The sequence below is a fragment of the Harmonia axyridis genome, chromosome 2 (assembly GCF_914767665.1).
Source record: "Harmonia axyridis chromosome 2, icHarAxyr1.1, whole genome shotgun sequence".
NCBI lineage: Eukaryota > Metazoa > Arthropoda > Insecta > Coleoptera > Coccinellidae > Harmonia > Harmonia axyridis.
Genome location: NC_059502.1, coordinates 35,271,520 through 35,286,528, shown reverse-complemented (window position 1 = coordinate 35,286,528; position 15,009 = coordinate 35,271,520). Strand labels below are relative to the sequence as shown.

The following is a 15,009-nucleotide window of genomic DNA, read 5'->3' as shown; positions in this document are numbered from 1 at the left end:
TTTCAACTTAAAATACCAATTTATTTTAACTGTAATATAGCATACAACACAGTTGTAAATCAAACTTAAATTATTTAAATTATAATGTTCGAACATTCAGTTCTTCATTATACATATAAAGGAATCAAGTTAATTCCATACAGTATCATTATATTGAATTGAAAATATGAAAATACACGGAAATTGTTGCGTTAAACACAATGTGTGACAACGGTAAAAGGATTTCTAATAAGAAAAAGGCATAAATAAGAACAGGAAATTTGAATTCATTTCAACAACCCTGAAAAGTATTTGGAGTTGTAGAAGGAAATCAACGAAAGTCTGTTCTATCATATGCAGTATTTCTCATTAGAATCATTAGAAATTTATCGTTTTAAATTACCTACAAAATGTGAATCCTAAAATTATTTTTTAAAAAAATACAAAAATCTACAATTATACTGATAAGTTATGTAATTTGTTGATGTTGAACGTTTAAAATATGGAATGAATATAAATGCACTACTAATAACTGATTATATAATTTGGTACACTGAGACTGCACTAACATGGACGCACTTTCGAAAGCAAGCAGAAGATATTCCATCAAATGTGCAAGGGACCAAATTGCACACATCACACGGTATACTAAAGTAAGATTTGGACCCTAATTTGCTTTTGAAAGTGTTTATACATACAATTGCTTACAATAGAAAACATGGCTAAAATTATTTTATACAAACAAATATAACTAGCACTGAATATGTCATGTGGTGGAGTATTCTTTGATACACAAAGTACCAATTGAAATTAAACAACATATAAAATTTAAAGTAACATTTTCAGAATCCAAATTATCATTGTATGCTCATGGTAGGGGTGAAAAAAATTCAATCATTTTGAATAATGTGAATGAGATTATGTTGATATTTCAATTGATACTTAGTGCGTGATGCCTATAAGAAAATCTGCATAAATAAATTTTCACAAATCATTTATAAATTACAATTTGACCGAGATCGCAGGTTTCTTTAGAGAGGACAGTCACAAATTGACCTCACTAGCTAAATTTGCACTTAAAGGGAAAAAGAAAACTAAAAATTTTGGATTCATTCGTTTGAGATGAATAAAATTAATTGCAGTTGCCTCACACACCTTCAACACAACTTTTTACTTGGTTTCTTTTTCTTTGTTTTCTTCAACCTCCTTTTCTTTCGCTTTTTCTTTGTCATCAGCCTGAAAATAGAATAAGAATAGGATAAGAATACGTAATATTATACTGGTAATTATGTATTTCAAATATTTTTCAAGAATTGTTGAAGTGAAAATTTTTATGTTAAAAAATAAATATTTCGTAACTTGAAAAAATATTTCAGTTACATTTTATCTGTTTTAAGATTGGACTCAATCTTATATATACAAGTCCATGACAATATTAGAATAGAGAGAAAAGTAATATTAAATAGTTATACTCACTTTTTCTTTTTCAATATCTTTATCATCAGGTTCCAATTCTTTACCTTCAGCCTCTTTTTCGTCCTTAGCAGCTTCTTTGTTGTCTTTCTGTTGTTCAGGCTCAGGTTTTGGCAAATGAGAATTCAAGTCAAGGTTTGTGCAGATCTCATCCCAGTCAGAGAAGCAGCGGTCCTTCATTCGGTTGACTAAACCAACAAGGTTCGCACAAGATTCAGTCATATAGTCACGTAGTGGGTATGTAACTTCTTTGTCAATAAAATATATTTGGGCTAGGTGAGCAAATACCACAACATCCAACTGAAAATAAAATTTTTTTTAGCATGTAAGCATTTATTTAAAGTATTTTGAGATTATTGAATAATATAAAAACAATCATCAAGTTTTGATACGAACATAACAACTAACAAAAATTTAACTTACTGTAGTTGGTTCATCTCCAAAGAAGAATGGTTTGTCAGCAAGCATATCAGATAATACTTTCAGATCACTCTGTCCAAAAGCATTGATTTCTTCTGGGGAATGTACCCCAATGCCTTGAGCCTTAACTTTCTTGGAACCCTGGAACCACTAAAGTGTCAATATGTGATTAAAAAACATCTAATGAAACACAACACTGTAAAGAAACATGCTATACAAAAATAAGAAAAATTATCACAAATGTAAAGAAAAACAGCTGAAGGAAGGCTGATTATAAATTGACTGAAAATAAAAAACTATGATAAAATTAAAATTGTGATAGTAAATTTTAAACCTAACAAAACTACAAAAACAAACGAATACCATAAAAAAGACTAGAGTTGAAAAAAAATCAAAGCTAACACGAAAATTAACTACAGTTTAACAAATGTCGAATATTTTTCATGGTGCAATAATAGAGCCTACTGTTACAAAATGAAAGCTTCACAAAAATGAACTACAGTTGATCAAAGATAATATTCAAAAGAATATGAGGAAGTTGATTAAAAGAACGTGAAGGAAATGGACAAAAATATTGTGATATTATTACTTGATGGGTTGTAGTTGTGTCAAAAGGAAGAAAAAAATGGATATAACAGACTGTGTGAGATTAGAAAAAAAATCTTACCTTTCTGCCAAATGCAAATTTGAAGCAGAAGTTCAATATTCCATTTGGTATTCTTGTACCAAGAGCATGCTGAAGATTAACCTTGTATCCTTTCAGGACCTATGAAAATGAATAAATGTTATAATGTTGTAATGACATTAGTTCTTATTTTAGAAGAATCAGTTTTAGAGAGTCTGAAACAACATATCAATCAAAGCATACAACTTACTTGGTCGGGATATTTGGTACGCCACCACATAACAACCCAAGCAAGGTGGTTGTCGATCATGGAGATCATAGCATGAGCTACATTGCGCTGTTCTGCAGTTAGTGCGATATCCATGTCATGGTTGAAACGAGCAGCCAATTCCTTGATGATGATAACGCTGTCGGCAATTTCTTCACCATTGAGCTCAACAAAAGGCAACTGTCCTTTTTTGGAACGATATTTCAGTTTATGGTCCACATTCTGCAAAGAAAACATAATGGTTAATGAAATAATATGCAGATGAAAAATAAATATTTGCTTTCAAAACTAGCATTAAAGGTTTTAAAGAAGAACTCATTTTTTCCCAATAATAATGTCTCGAGTTGTTGGTGAAAAAAATGCTCCCCAATTTGGATTACAGTCAATTCAACATCAATCCATTAATATATTACAGTTATATTAATAATAATAATAAAGGACTTTATTGAATAGAAATTTGGATACACTTGTTTTAACATTCATAGAAGGCGAGGTTCAGGTACACCATTATAACATTAATATATTACAGTCAATGCAACATCAATCCATTATAACATTAATATAAATTTTAAACGAACAAATTTTATGAAAATAGCTGTTACAATTTCAGAGAAAAACTTCGGACGGCTATTTTATTATAAGATAGATTATTCTCTCTAAAATGTCCGTACCAAAGGCGAAGAGTATTCGTGAAGAAGACAATCACATTACGTAAGATATGATATTCTATTTAATTATGCAACAAAAGGTTGAAGAGGAGAAAAAACATTAACATTTTATGGTAAATCTTCATTAATGAGTTGAAGATCACTTTTTGGCGGTGAATCCAGTTGGAGAACAAGTCGTGAAAGAAGCTATAAAACCTTCCCGAAGTTATACTATGAAATATTTTATGTTCGTTCTAAGAAATATGGTTTATCGTTCGAAAGGGTCATAATTTCATCTTTCAAAGGAATTATTTCAGGATGTGCCCTAGCCGTCAAACATCTGTATTAGTTCAAGAAGAACAGATTTATAATTTAGTGCTCTTTTAATTTTTTAAATATTTGTATTGAGAAAAGATTAAGTAAAAAATATTTTAATTTAATTTTATTTATTTCATTTGAAGTCTTAAAAATATTTCATAATCATTCACTGAAAATTGTTGTATTATGTTGCTTTCTCATTCTTTACTAAAAAATGGCTTAAAATCTTATTACTTTCAACTTCCGTCGATTCGCCGTTTTATATAGCGAACATATATTGATCATCTTTTGTAAATTTATCAAATATTAACACATAAAGAAATTAATTTCTTCAAGCAAAACCTATTTTTTTTACCAATCTAAGAAATAATGAAGTAAGTTTTACATCATTTTAGATTGCTTATTGAATGCGCTAACTTTCAAAGTCTTTCGCCAAACTGATGTAGTTTTTTTTTAATACCTACATGGGAAAAATAAAATTGGAAAAATTAAAGATTATTAACTACGGGAGTTGAAAAATTATCATAGGGTGGATTACGGCTTAATGTCGACTTCTGAACAATGTATGTAGCTAGATTCTCTAGGCGTATGCGTTTATTTTTAATATAGAATGTTTTAAGAACAAAATAATAGAAAGTACGCGGAAGTTTTTTCGATTAATCTCGAAAAGATTCTCGCGTGAATCCATCCACTTAAAGGCTTCCCTCTCACCATTACGGGTTTTCAATTATACCATACCCAGACTGGAAAATATTGCACGAACCAACGCAACAGCCGTCCAGACGTTCATCAGAAGCCAGGGGCTCGATTCTCGAGTTCATACATTATGCAGCGTATACGACTGAACTAGTCACAGATGTTAAATCACTTATTGCAAGCCGTATGCTTTTGTGGCATGAGTCTGACTTTTGAGGCATCTTTATTTTTAATTACATATTTATTAATAAAATAATTTTCGGAATTATAGAAATGTCAGAGTTTCGAAAAAAGGGGCTTGCCGAAGACTAGACCGCTACGTCCCAATTCGAAGGATCGAGCAAACCTAAATGAAGACACAAATAACATGTTGAATTAATTCACAAAACGTAAGCATAATTGTACTTTATATATCATTAGAAATTATTTCATATTTTATTTGTGCACTTAATGCACAAAGGTTTACAATAAGATTCATCAATAACATGTCTAATGTTAGATTGTCTCAATTGACTGAAAAAAGAAAATTCTGGAATAAATTATTTTATGAGATCATGAAACGATATTATACAGACATTGTTTTGTAGTTAAATTTTTTTCAATCGATGAATTTTGAGAAATCAATGAATATATGCAAATTTCCCATAGAGTAATAAACATAGATAGAGGGAGTATACGCAATTTCTACATGTCCCCAACATGATTAGATTACATTGTCGGATTGTGATATATTTCCAAATCCACAATTTTACTATATCGTTATGAATGTATATTATATTGAATGAAATACATTTATTTGAGTGATTCCCGATTAAATATGGAAATTTGAATATTTGGAATCCTACATTTTTCCTAATTGTCGAATTTATAATAAGCAGAATATTTATAATTTCTGTATCTACCTGCTGAAATCTAAGGTTTGGCAACTTTTGCTCTCCTAGTGTCATCGGTTGTTTCACGTCGTTTGGCGCGCTTGAAGTTTGTTTTCTGAATTTCTGATATATGTAGGTATTTATTTCAATATATTTTGAGTTAATATGAAACGTTGATTCACTATAGGAGATAAGAATTGCGTTTTTTGTGGAGAAACTCGCGAATTGAGTTAAATATCGTATCACTGATATGTTTTCATTTCCGCGCGCTTCATATCAAATTTTATAGTTCATGTTCGGGACAAAATTTGATTACTGAAAATGACATATATTTCCTGTCTTTTCAAAGACCCTATAATTTATGAAAAGTACTCGTATTCCAAAAACGGTATGTTTTAAGGATATAAACTTCGAACAAACTTGGGTTCATTTATTCCATGCAATCAGAAAATTTGAAAAAAACATGATGGTGTTCGATAAGAAAAATTATGTTTGGCCATCTACATTTTTTGGTACACCCTGTGTATCTGCAAACAATTTGAGAATGGAGCCACATGATACTGTACCGAAAACAAATTTGAAATTTTCAGCGCTTCACCGTAGGAGACGGTGGAACACCCCTGTATAGTAGCGAATACGATAGCCGGTCGCACGATTCTAGAATCGAGTCCCTGATTGCGTGGTGTGCGTGAGCGGGTTTTCTTGCAACCAGACAAGGGCGAACGAAGCGAACGGAACGACATCATCAACAACGACGCCCATTTCATATTAAAAACGAATTCTGCCATGTGTGTGGGAAGAGAGGGTGCCAGACGAGAAGGTTTATGGTAATGGCCAAGATCGTCCTCATTAACCTTCGTTACGACTTCCATATTTCGTGACGGGTTGTAGCGACCATAGGAAGTCGCAATGGTTGGTGGTTGTTGCTACCGTAGAAACAGCAATGTTCGAGTAAATGGACGCATTGTCGACGATGTTTTAGATTAGGTTTAATAGTAGCCGATGATTTCAAGTTCGATGAAAAGCTTTCAGGATTAGGGGAATGAGGACGATTAGACCCGGTTCCTCTATAGGGAAAAGATGAGAAAATCTGTCGAAGTTAAAGTCCAAGGAAATTAAAAGGTTGAAAATTCCTATACCGGGTGTCCAAGTTATTGTATACAGGCAATATATATCTTAAATAAGATATAGATATTGCCTGTATACAATAACTTATATAGGTATAGGAATTTTCAACCTTTTAATTTCTTTAGACTCTAACTTCGAGATGGTATTAAAAATTGCTTTGTATAACATCAAAGTACCTCTCCAATGATGTATAAAAAAGGTTCGTACATTTGACAACCCTGTGGTGGCTACTCTACACTTTTCATTTTCAAATGACACCCCCTGTATATTGTCAGTGAAAATTGCGTGTCATTCTATTTAGAATATAACGATAGCATATATTTTTTATTAATATCAACAAAAATATTAACATTTTGTCAAGTATGAATTGCAACCAAAATACCTACTATGCAATTCAAAAAACGAAGGAACATTCGAAACAATTTTTTTGTTATAAAAAACAGTTTTTTTTTAAATATTCATCTTTTTCTCATAAGTGAAGTTTCTACAAACATGGGTGAAGGCAATTCATTTTCATTAGTATGTATAATTAAATAACGTAGAAGAAGTCACAAAATATCAATGTTATTGTTGTTATCAATAAAAAAATACGAGTATGTGTTATTGCTGTATTCCAAATAATCACACGCAATTTTCACTGACAATATACAGGGGGTGTCATTTGAAAATGAAAAGTGAGGGGTAGCTACCGCAGGGCTGTCAAATGCAGGAACCTTTTTTATGATATACAATAGTAATTTACGTAACAAGTCCGGAAAATAGGTTTTTTTTGGACGAATAGACAAAATTCCAGGACGAGCGTAAGCGAGTCCTAGAAGTCTGTGAGTCCCAAAAAACCATTTTCGGGCGTGTTGCGTACAATATTTTTTCGGCAACCATGTAAAATAACACTATCGCTGCTGCTTTCCATATTTTATTGTGATTGCGATCAAAAAACATGCAAATTTTTGACAACTAATTTCATATGAACTGTCAGCCGTTATCTCGGTTGTTATGGATTCTATGATTCTTTTCCGGCCTAGTCCGGGAAGTACGTACTTTCCGGACTAGGCCGGGAAATGCTACTTTCTCAGAGAAAAAGCGTCCAGGAAGTTGGCACTTCCCGGACGGTTGCCGAAAAAATATTTTTCACCGAAATTTTTTCCGTTTGAGAGTAATTTTGTTTACGGCCGGACGGACATAATTGAACCTTATGGTTTGAGACCATTTCCGGCCCAAATTTAGAAAATTACTGCCATCACGACGAATTGATACAGAAGTCTCTTCAGAGCAGAGAGCTCAAAAATCCAATTCTTTTCATTTTCGTTTGAATCACTTTGTAGAGTTTTGGTATAAAGATCATATTACAATAAGTTATTCATGTTCGTGTTATTTTTTTTCTTATTCCCACTGTTTCAAACTGAAATCACATTCTATAGGTCATTACAAAAAAAAAAGTAGTTCTGCCCTCCGATATTAACGACTTTTCTTTCGGGGGCACATTATAGCGCGTAGCGATTACAGTCGATTATTCCGGCAGCCGTACGGCCTCGAGGTTATGGAAGTAAGTGCAGCCTTCGTGTCTCTAGATCGGGGTAAAAAAACTCATACGGAGTGGTCGATTATGTGCGGCAGACATGTTGGAATTTTTCTCCAATTCATGAAAGCCTTGATCTGAAAGCTGGCCTCGTAGAATCTCGACGTTCCTGGAATAGACTGAGCGCGAGAAAGGCATGGGCGTAGCAGGGGTGGGAAATGCCCACCCTAGAAAGTAGAGTTAGGGTCAGTGAGTTCAATAATCGAATAACGATCAAGAGAAATCGTTTGCTTTTTGCGTCTGCCGGTAATCGATAGTCCGATTAGAAAAAATGTTTAGATAGTGGGTGTGCGACAGTATGAATTTTATTAATTTTGCAAAAACCTTTTTCATTTGATTTCAACTTCAGTTTTAATCAATCACACGCGTTATAATTATTGAACTTCACGCTCTGGAGTTTCCAACTAGATTGTTGAATCTGAACACTTCTTCGAACATCTCGGCTTTCGTTGATTGACCCTTAATTCGATTCTCCTGTGTTTCTTGGATAATCAATTTACTCGAGAAGAATAAAGTGATTTAGAGCATCTATAAGCCTTCTCATCTACCCAAAATTATAAATAAAAAAAAACCTGGTCTCTCGACATTAGATAATGTTACTTTTTGGTCTCCGAAGCTAATGAAGCTAGAACTTAATGTTGAAAAATATTTCATTCACATTTTGAATTTGACTCTAGCAGTCCTTGATTTTAGACTTCAAAATCAGGCTAGTTTCTAACCAGAAACTCGGTACTGTGATGCAAAATATGTTAATTTCTCTAAAGATTATGTGATTTTCGATCAATTATATCTTATTTTGAATGTTACACGCGCAATTTAATTTTAAATACTCATTATAAGTTAAAAACGGATCCTTGAGTACAATTTGATGATCCTGAAATTCAGGCAATTCGAGTGATAATTCTACATATTCAACCATATTTTTGTTGTTACAGAAATATGGGGTAATTTTTTTCTATATTCTGTATGAATTTTTTATGGCTTCGGTAACGCAATCAAAACGATGAGTAGCAGTGTTGGATTAACTAAAATCCATAATCTTAATTAATAATAAATAAAATGAAAATATATCTGAATATTTTGATGCAAGCTATTCTCATTAAATTCTGGAGATCATTGGTAGTTGAGATATAAATTTATCTTTAATGAAGTTAATCTTCAAGAACGCTACCTCACAATTCTATCTTGATCACAACATCATGCAAATTCTCAAAGCCAATTTTTTTAGTTCTGGATATTCATCACCACACACAAATTTTATCCAAAATTATTTACAACGAATTTCAGAATATTGATGCTTTAAAATGGCGTTCTCTTGGAAGTCAATCATTTTCATTTATAGCGCTGCTTTGTTATCCTTGAAAATATTTGCAGCTTCATTGCTCCATTCGCCATCGGGCTGTAATGAACTTTCCAATTCATTAGCGACAAACCCAGATGCGCAAAAAGAGCAAAACCATGATTTCTGGTATTCAAATTTATTCTTATAACAAGAAAGGATAAAATAGCGTATTTAGAAAAGTTAATATCAACGTCAATAGAAAAAACTACCACTCAATTGATGTTGGGAGAGCACAAATTGGTACTAGATGGTTTTTTATGGCATATCGCTCAGTCCACTAGGCGTCACGGAAAAAATACAACTGCCTGCTGCGGGATAACGCGAAAGAAGTCAAAGACTTGGTAAAAATATTTGGAGGAATAGCATCCCAAAAAATTCCATAGAATTTCGTCAATTTTATATTGATATTTTCAAATTCTTCCGAGTCCGCCAATTGGTAACCACAGGCATAGAAGAAAGTTGCGTCAAAATGGCGACAAAAAAGCGGTAATCATTTTGAAATCGACTTTTCTTGGCATAATCCCTATCGTGCATTTCATTCAATTGACTTCCCATATTTAATATTTATTAGTTATATCCTAAAGTTATTTTAAAACTTTGCAATTGTTGATAAATTAGCTAGTTTTTCACCCTAGAAAGATTCACCAGCTACGCCAATGACGACAGCTCTTATCGGATTCAAATTTTCAAGTTTGGGACGGAAATAGAAATCGGACATTTGTTTTCTCTCACAATCAGTGTGAATAGCTGGAAAAATTAACCAATATTTGATAATGCTGAAAGATTGCGTTTCAGGCTAGATCATCAATTGAGAGGGCTTATGTTCTTGGAGATGATTCATCGATTCTATAATTGGAGACCGTTTATTTTGATTTTCTATTCGTTAGGATAATGCCGCAATAGAAGATCTGAGGTTTTTTTCGGATGTTCGAACACAAGTTGAGAATTTTAATGCAATAGTACAGTAATGTATTCTGAAGTGGAAGTGGAAACTTCGGGAGGTCGATAAAATATTTATGGAAGATTGTATGATCGAGATGATGAAACCACTGTTCGTCTATAACATTTTCCCAATTTAAATTCGAAACCGAATATTAGGAATGGTATCAAGAGGTTTGTTATTTTTTCATTGCTTAGTTTTGTACAGGCTTGATTCGTTATTGAAAGAGAAAAATGTTCATTGAAAAATTCTTGGCACTATTTTATTATCCTCTTGTAGAAAAAAGCTGCTCCTGAATTGTAATGGCTATTGCTTCAAATTGTATTACACAGGAAAACGTTTATTTGTTGAAAATAATCAGATTATTCTTTAAATTGTATATATTTTACACATATTATGCAGTAGGTTTCTATAGCCAACTGTTCCAAAGCGTTAGAAGAAGGTTAGGTCAGGAATAACATAGTTCAGCAAAACTCTTTGTATGACAGAAAACTAAAGAAGAATTAAAAAAAACTACATAAGTCTACCTCTAAGATGATAAAAATAACTTCAAGAACCAATGCCGTCAATAAACTATCTGAAGACTTTTGGAATAGATAATCTTAACTTAGAGACAAAATAACATTGGATTGGTAATCTATTTCACTCACATTATAATACATCATAAAAATTTGATGTGAGTTCAGTTTATAATCTAGTGAAATCCTCCTGTTCTTCAAGCAGGTGTTCTTTCATGTGTTCAAACATAAAACCATAATTACTTACCACACCTTTGAAACCCTATGTGCTCTTTCGATTTTTCTGCATATAACTTCGTATGCTAAACTCTTGTGGATCAGTTCGTATTTTTTCAAATAGGATCGGTTTTATTACGTAGTGAGATAGAAATTACACGCATCGTTGAGTATATGAGGGAAACGTCGACAGCAAAACAAGGCCCGTTCACGACATATGCCATTTCCAATGCACGATGGCAAACGACATAATAATACGACGCATAATAATGGCAGAGACGAATGCTTTGTGATCACTTTCGGGTGGAAAAAATTTTTTTTTTTCGATTTCATAATTTCTACTCGCGAAATACTTTCCAGGTCATTCTGAACAGCTTTGGTTTTCGGTTCTGTAAGTTTCCACCTTAGAACATAGAATATTATTCTTCACTTTAAGGTGTCCAAAACCTTTGTACCATCCTTAACCTATAAAATTATTATCCGATCATGATGAAAATCGGTGTGGATAACCTGGTTATGAAGTTGAAATTCTAGGTATTTCCATGTGTAACGTTTTGCTTGTCAGATTCAGATCAAATTTGATATCTTCGGATTTAGACTAAAGTAAATAATTCAATATAAATTTCAGCTTCTCTAGATATAGAGAATTCCATATTTCACGTTATATCTATCCGATTTTGATTAAATTCGTTCTGGTTCAGAGTGACTCCATGAGTTTTTTTTTTTTGGATAAACGGTCATCCATAATCCAGCTCAAGGGTAAAATTCTCAAGACCTCAATATTTCGTATTTTACTAGTCCGATAAAATTTGATAGAGATATTGAGACCAGCTCATAACTAGGTACTTCTGTTTTAATTTCAGCTCTTTCAGTACGCATTGTGCATTGGCAAACGAGAAATTCCTAAGATCTGAATCTTTCGCGTTTTATTAGTCCGATTTCAAAGAAATTTGATGGTACAGATATTCGGGTTGAAAAATAAAAAGTTTAGCTTTTTTTAATACACGATATACATCCGCATTCGTGAATTTGAAACACTTCGAAAAATAATAGCGATAAGAGCTGTAGAGGAATGTTAGATAAGCATGGGCCACGCTTATTGGCAGAATTTTTTATGCATCTTAGGATTGACTCGGATTGAATGTTCTTCATCGGACGATTTCAAAGATGAAGCAACGAATAACAATGCCTTCAATCCTGTTTGCTATATGGCAGGTGACGTCAGCAGTCATTTTACCCGTAAGATGACATCGGAAAACCCTGAAATATGCATAATGTTTCGAACAGCTGATAAAAATTTCACAGTAGCCAAGATGATCACCAATATCCGATAAAGGATAGCCACGAAGAAGAGTGATTATTTTTATAGTGTGGCATATGGCATAGCCATGTGCCATTTTTTGGCACACCTGTCCTACGATTTCCAGTAGATGTTGAGGAGGTCAAAATTGAAAAAATTAAACGATATCGAGACGACTCAGAAACTCAAATGATCACAAGGAATAGTTTTATTTTAAAAAGTCAATTCCCATATGTGGATTTAAAATCAATAGAAATTAAGCGCATATAGAGAAACTACCAATTTCGTTTACACGTGTACGAACCTTCGATTTTCCGTGTGTCGTGAATCTACACGGTCTATAATTCTGCGGAATTTCATTATTTACTAGGAAAGTAATTACCACGATTTTATCGACATGAGTCATTTTCATCCGTTCGATAATCCACGGAGGGAAACCGCTCCAACGGACGTCGAATTCTGAAAAAATGGGTAAGTCAGTGGCGGATTTACACCTCTGCCGCCAGTAGGCTATTCAGTTTTTACCGCCCTCTAGTGACCCCTGTAAATCAATACTCAACTTCACAATCGTATTAATTTTTTTTTGTCAATAAAATTGGAATTACATACATATATGATTTTTAGTCAATCGTGCTCATTACATCAACATTTAATTTATCTCTGAAATTATCTACAATTTCAGCTAAGAGAAATTTTTTATAGAAGGTTAATTTGCCCACAAAAATTACGAATTTAAGTAGGAGAAAAACGAAAAAAAAATTTTTATATTTTTCAGAAAAAATGGACTTTTGTTGAAATAAATCTTATTTAAAATTGGATTTATTTCAACGATCGTTGAAATTGATTGATCAATGGAACATTTGCCTAGTTGCCGTTGTCATGTCATCATTAATGTTGACAGACCTAAAGCATAATAGTAAAGTTCCTAGCTACACTTATACGTTTGGCGCGGAAACTAGGAGAGCAAAAGTTGCCAAACCTTAGATTTCAGCAGGTAGATACAGAAAATAATAAATATTCTGCTTATTATAAATTCGACAATTAGGAAAAATATAGGATTCCAAATATTCAAATTCGCTTATTTAATCGGAATCAATCAAATAAATATATTTCATTCAATAAAATATACATTCATAACAATATAGTAGAATTGTGGATTTGAAAATATATCACAATCCGATAACGTAATCTAACCATGTTGGGGAAGTAAAAATTGCGTATACTCTATCTATGTTTATTACTCTATGGAGGAAAATTAGAACTTTTCGATGACCTTGTCAGTCAAAATATGACGTTGTTTTGTACGTTAGAAAAAAAATGTTTGGATCAACTTTGCCGCCTCTAAAATCCGCCACTGGCAATTACATATCCGGGAAATCGCATTCAAATTCTACGGTACTGGTTGGGCCCCTTCGAACATTAGAGGGCTCAGTTATTCAAGCCGTATACATATATCGATTTTACTCCGTTGGTCGTATTTCATTGCCAAAAATTAGGCGTTCAAGGGAATAGTAATTTACGTAACAAGTCCGGAAAATAGGGTTTTTTTGGACGAATAGACAAAATTCCAGGACGAGCGTAAGCGAGTCCTGGAAGTCTGTGAGTCCAAAAAAACCATTTTCGGGCGTGTTGCGTACAATATTTTTTCGGCAACCATATAAAATAACACTATCGCTGCTGCTTTCCATATTTTATTACGATTGCGATCAAAAAACATGCAAATTTTTGACAACTAATTTCATTTGAACTGTCAGCCGTTATCTCGGTTGTTATGGATTCTATGATTCTTTTCCGGCCTAGTCCGGGAAGTACGTACTTTCCGGACTAGGCCGGGAAATGCTACTTTCTCAAAGAAAAAGCGTCCGGGAAGTAAGCACTTCCCGAACGGTTGCCGAAAAATGAATTTATGGTCACTATGTTTCCGGGCAGAAAACTGATAGTTACTGATCAAATTACCGGGTGATCAATACGATAAGGGCTACTGAAGGGTCCCATATGGAGACCTTGGGGGAAGATATTGGAATACGAATATTTCTGCCACTATGGTATTGTAGCAATTATTTTATTGAAAATTTCAGAAAAGCCAGCACTACTAATTCTAATTTGAAAATCTTAAGTTCTGATGAATTCGAGTTGTCCAAGTTCATGATTTTCTGATAAATCACCCTGTGCATTTTTGGTCCGAATCGTAAACAGTCTTATAATACTATGTATTCGCTGAATAGAAAATGAAAGAGGTTTTCTCGAAAAAAACTATTTCTGCAGAAATTTTCAAAAAAATTTGAGTCCTTGCCACCATTTTTTTCATAAGAATCATACTCATGAACCGTTGAGTTTTTTCCTAATGGATGGCATATTGCTGTAATCGCCATCAAAAAAGCTATCTCATGATGCAATAATTTACTGGGTGTGCCATTTGAAATAAGAAAGTATATACTGTTTCCGGTATAACGGTATACAAGGTTCAAAAAACTCTTAAAACACTTTTTCATGTCGGGTTAGGGGGATTTTTTTTTTCCTTTTATTTCAGCGAGTTGTTTCTGTACCTATTATAATATTAAGTGGATACTCTGTTGGTAAATTTTTTACTGTTTGTATCCTAAATGGGCAATAAATAAATAAATAAATAAATAAAAAAATAAATAACCGAAAATTTTAGAGATCTGAAAATATTTTAGGGAGGAAGATTAT

General features: G+C 33.0%; 1 protein-coding gene across 2 annotated transcripts in view; it reads right to left on the bottom strand.

Annotated features, from left to right (window-relative positions):
- LOC123673213 (failed axon connections) overlaps positions 1 to 15,009 on the bottom strand; it is a 51,344-nt gene continuing 36,335 nt past the window's right edge. Inside the window, exons 2-6 of one of the 2 annotated variants that reach the window (XM_045607682.1) lie at positions 2,748 to 2,987; positions 2,540 to 2,638; positions 1,876 to 2,022; positions 1,456 to 1,752; positions 1 to 1,215 (exon numbers count right to left, since the gene is read on the bottom strand). In XM_045607682.1, the coding sequence (XP_045463638.1) occupies positions 1,150 to 1,215; positions 1,456 to 1,752; positions 1,876 to 2,022; positions 2,540 to 2,638; positions 2,748 to 2,987 (849 nt within the window). In that variant the 3' untranslated portion in view covers positions 1 to 1,149. The remainder of the gene's footprint in view (positions 1,216 to 1,455; positions 1,753 to 1,875; positions 2,023 to 2,539; positions 2,639 to 2,747; positions 2,988 to 15,009) is intronic. The other variant, XM_045607683.1, reaches the window with a different exon arrangement.